Source organism: Dipteris shenzhenensis, chromosome 31 (assembly GCF_047967505.1).
Source record: "Dipteris shenzhenensis isolate YYH24624 ecotype China chromosome 31, Dip_SZ_1.0, whole genome shotgun sequence".
NCBI lineage: Eukaryota > Viridiplantae > Streptophyta > Polypodiopsida > Gleicheniales > Dipteridaceae > Dipteris > Dipteris shenzhenensis.
The window spans coordinates 48,180,027-48,184,269 of NC_141626.1; the positions used below are offsets into that span (position 1 = coordinate 48,180,027).

Sequence of the window (4,243 nt, forward strand, 5' to 3'; positions counted from 1 at the left end):
GGTCGTCTTCACGCTCACGGGTCACAGACCCCATTTCTCAACTACGGCAACTTGAAAGCGAACTACGACGTCCCTCTATGCATGGCTGGGCTTCGCTCATCGCTTTGACTGCGATGGCTGTTGGTGCATGTGACTCGTGAGACACCATCAATACTCGCAAAATATTTTCACAAATTCACGTCTTCTCTCGAGTCTCGAGCGTCGAGACTCGTAGCAATTGTTGCCGCCGACAGACTTGTGACGGCATGCGCGACTCGCCGTGCCATCCCAACCACAGAACATGCTCTCTCCGTTTATACTTTCCTGTAGTTGTTTCACCGTTCGTTTCCAAATGGATTTTGGCAGAGCACGACTCTCTCTACAGCAGATTGTTGAATGATCTAATAACGAATGGAATTGTTAACCTGCTTGCCTTCGAGGCTTCGACTACAAAAAGTGTTGAAGGGTTGCCCTTGACGCTTTTTGCATGACAAATCACAGTCCTACGACAGCTCCCGGCTCCGTTTTTCTTTCCCTTTGTTGCACACAGTTGAAACTTAAATAAACTGAGACTGTAACTCGAGCGCATATCGAAATGCATTCCCCCTTGGATTGGAACTCCTCTCACTTCAAGCCAGAACGCCCACAACTGAGATCAAACCGGTCCGCAAACTCAGGCACATGATTCTTGAAACAAGGTTGAGACAACGCAAACTAGCACCCATGTTTGATTGATAATAATGTGTACGGGATGACCATTGGCAAATCAGGCAATCCGGTCAACTGTCATGACTTTATACCAACTGGAATCTCATTATTGTACGAAGACCATGTAGTTCGCATTTGTGTCGCAAATCTCCAGTAGCATAGGTTGGCCAGTTCTTCCATCAATTCGAGGGTCCCCCGTCACGCTACTTCCATGTGCTCTCTTCTATAGGTTGCCTATTGTATATCTCCCGATCCCTTGGCTTTGTGGACTGGCTGCTCCGTCACTTTATCTCCAGAGTCCACGATCCATCGTCCTCTTCTTCTCTCTTGTTCTTATTTGTACTCAACCCTTGTGGATGCGTTCGTGCTTGCCTTGTAATCTCTAGACACTCTATGTCGCCTCGCGTTTCGTCTTTCCTTTCGCTGTCAACCATACCCTACCTTCATCATTGCCAAATTCTAGCTGGCTTATCTTCTCCATACCCATCATGGACAGCGCCCTTCCCCTTCTTTACGTTACAACTCGCTCGACTGATGCGTCTTACGGTTCCATAGCACTGCATTATCTGTGGAACACGCGGCTGTCAAGAATTCCAGCGCCGGTTTCCACTAGCTTCCTGTGAGGTACCTGATGCTTAATTCCCCCAACGCATCTTGAAATTGCCATACTGTGATTGCAGTTTTAGCTGCAGCAGGCTGGAGAGAGTGCGTATTCGTCATGGTTCGCCATTCATGCTGCCACAAGCAGAAACTGAAGAAGGGTCTGTGGTCGCCCGAAGAAGACGAAAAGCTTGTGCAGTTCGTTACCAAGAACGGACATGGCTGCTGGAGTTCCGTACCCAAGCACGCGGGTAATCAAATATGAACGCATGATAGTCGTTGAGTTCATCGTTGCCGATCGCTTCTTTCGATTGTAGTCCTTTGTTACGTCGAGATTCACCGTCTTAAGGCTTGCAGTTGACATGGTGAATGCAGGACTTCAGCGATGTGGTAAAAGCTGCCGACTTCGCTGGATCAATTACCTGAGGCCGGATTTGAAGCGTGGAACTTTCTCTCCTCAAGAGGAGAATTTAATTATAGACCTCCACGCTGTTTTGGGTAACAGGTATTGCCACGTTGCGCTTTCTTTAAACAGCGTCCTGCTTACTTTCGGACAGACGTTTCAGTACAATCCATTGCTCGCAAGTGAAACTGAAGATCGCCTTGGTTCCATTCAGGTTTCGCGTGCTTTTGTATTTCACATTGGATTTTGGGGTTTACAGGTGGTCCCAAATAGCTATCCAGCTTCCGGGTCGGACCGATAACGAGATCAAGAATTACTGGAATTCATGCGTCAAGAAGAAGTTAAGGGAAATGGGTATAGATCCTCACACCCACAAACCCCTGGGAGAGAGCTTGCTACCCGTAGCTGAAATCAAGCTTCCATCCCTGCTGGATAAAGACGTCGGGCCAGAGTCCATGTCCTCTGGTGTACCGTTTCTCGACGTGAAATCTGGGCCAGCACCTATCTTCGCTCTTGAAAAGGATCCACTCTTGGACACTTCTCCGGGATTGTCACAATCCTCTGTAAACACCAAATTTCCGGATGAGAAGAGCCTGATCAAACCCTGTGAATCAAGCAACCAACTCCAATCGCATGTTTACGTTGCTGAGGAGCATAAACTGCTGGAAAAACTTGGATTGCCCACTGGAGCGCCAGTTATTGACAGCACAATTTTTGAGTTTGCATCAAAGCCGCCGACGCAGGTCGATTTTCGTGGCATGAGATTAAACTCTAGGCATCAAAGTTCTGTACCGCTATCGCACGATCGCCACCCTATCCTTAAGTTACTACACAGCAATCCACGTGCAGAAGCCTTCTGCCCCAGCTCCAACCTCGCTAGTGAGTGTACATATTTGCAATTGGGTTACTCAGACAGACGAGTGGCAATGCCATTGTCAGGAGCATGCAATGTTATGAGTTCGACAGATCTGGGAATCCCTGCGACCTTGCCGACCCTACACGTTGAGGACTTCGGGGAGCTTGGCAGTCTTGTAAATCTCAGTGCATCCGCTCGGAGGCCTGGATCTTACTTGGCTTCAATCTTCTCCGATCAACCAATGGGTCGAGACGATTCATCTTCCTCAGTAGAAACCATGGCCAACGGTGTGAGTGGAGGTTTCTGTTGGGACAATAATGCAGGAGCTAACGGCAGCTCCAGCGTCAGTAACAGCAGCAGCGAGACTAAGAATGGGATTCCGTTCGACGGCAACATGCCTTGGGGCCTTGCGGAATTGACAGATGAAAGGAAGGCTGAGTTTGTCAAGTGGTGTGATGTGGTGTCTTCCTTTGCTCCGCGGCAATTGGAACCCAAAACTGAAGAGTTAGAGACTGGTGATGCTAACACTGAGTCGTGGCAGGTACATACATCTGATTTGTATGACAGGGCTGTAGCTCCCCTCTCGCCCGATATGCAGCGAATTGCTTCTGTTCTGGATCAAATTTGAGAAGGGCCACTGTAGTATTCCATGTTTGTAAGCTTAAACAGCGCACAGAGTCTCGTTACACAATGGGTTTGGACAACTGTAAATGTTTATGGAGAAGACCGCATCAACTTCATCCCTTGTTCCTGCTATAACAATTCCGACGTTCTAGCATCTGAATTGATCAAATTATTAAGAATGATTCGTGGACAATGTCCCAGGTGAATCCTTGTTAGAGTGCATTCTCGCTAGATGTCCTTCAAGAGCTTATACAGTTTCAGAATAGTGTCTGGAGATCGTTGGATCATTCTGCTTCCTTTTAATATAAAGGAGATGGTTGTGTAGTATACTGGTTTCCTCTAACCCCCTTCCCCTTCTCTCTCTCTCTCTCTCTCACACACACACACACATACGTCTTTCTTTTTTATAAAAGGTTTCGTACACAAAGGGTGTAAGTGTATTTGTTACTTGCTTGCTTAATGTAGTTGCTTCACTTGAGATCTTTTTGGACAATATACCTTGGAGTCTTTGCCTTCTATTTCTTGACTTCTCTATTTAAAGGTCTTTTTCAAGTAAAACTAGACTTGCTTTTGGTACGCTTTATTATCTCCAAGTCCATTCCCTTAAATATTCTGGCCCTCATGGGTATGCAGGACACACCTTGTGTATAAGTGCATCAATTCTAAAGTACACACGTCATCATACAGAATACTTGCACCAATTGTTCAACATTGATGAAAGAACATATCGATTATAAAGCATGCTATGTGTATGGCTAAGTTTTTGGTTAGTCGAAATTGTAAGCTTTTTCTTGTGAAGGGACGAATACAACTTGCGTTGTTTGTGATTGGAGTATAATAGGAACTTGAAGTTTTATGGCATGTTGGTTCATATAGCCAAATCTTTCTACACATGTCAAATAGGCTCTCACTCATGCTAGTTGATTAGCTTGTTATGAGTGAGCATGCTAGCATGTAAAGCTTAAGAGGTTAATTTGTGTGCAAAGGTATGTAAAATTGAAACATACATCTCGTTGGACTTATTCTATATGATTAATGTTAAAACTTGAAAGTTGTGTTGAAAGCTTCATTAA

The 4,243-nt window shown here is 45.7% G+C and overlaps 1 protein-coding gene across 2 annotated transcripts; it reads left to right on the forward strand.

The window, feature by feature from the left end:
• Positions 1-964: 964 nt before the first annotated feature.
• LOC147881564 (uncharacterized) lies at positions 965-3,439 on the forward strand. 2 transcript variants are annotated; one of them, XM_087402241.1, is made up of 3 exons: positions 965-1,538; positions 1,645-1,792; positions 1,950-3,439. In XM_087402241.1, the coding sequence occupies exons 1-3, from the start codon at positions 1,406-1,408 to the stop codon at positions 3,172-3,174; spliced, it is 1,506 nt and encodes a 501-aa protein (XP_087258367.1). In that variant the 5' UTR covers positions 965-1,405; the 3' UTR covers positions 3,175-3,439. The 2 variants fall into 2 exon arrangements, with proteins under 2 accessions (XP_087258367.1, XP_087258368.1); XM_087402242.1 differs by having other exon boundaries at positions 1,663-1,792.
• The last annotated feature ends 804 nt before the right edge of the window (positions 3,440-4,243 follow it).

Excerpts from the sequence above, each read along its gene's own strand:
- LOC147881564 (XM_087402241.1), top strand. The coding sequence starts at position 1,406 with ATGGTTCGCCATTCATGCTGCCACAAGCAGAAACTGAAGAAGGGTCTG. Across the intron at positions 1,539-1,644 it reads TTCCGTACCCAAGCACGCGG|TTGACATGGTGAATGCAGGA; the intron begins GTAATCAAATAT and ends TAAGGCTTGCAG. Across the intron at positions 1,793-1,949 it reads CACGCTGTTTTGGGTAACAG|GTGGTCCCAAATAGCTATCC; the intron begins GTATTGCCACGT and ends TGGGGTTTACAG.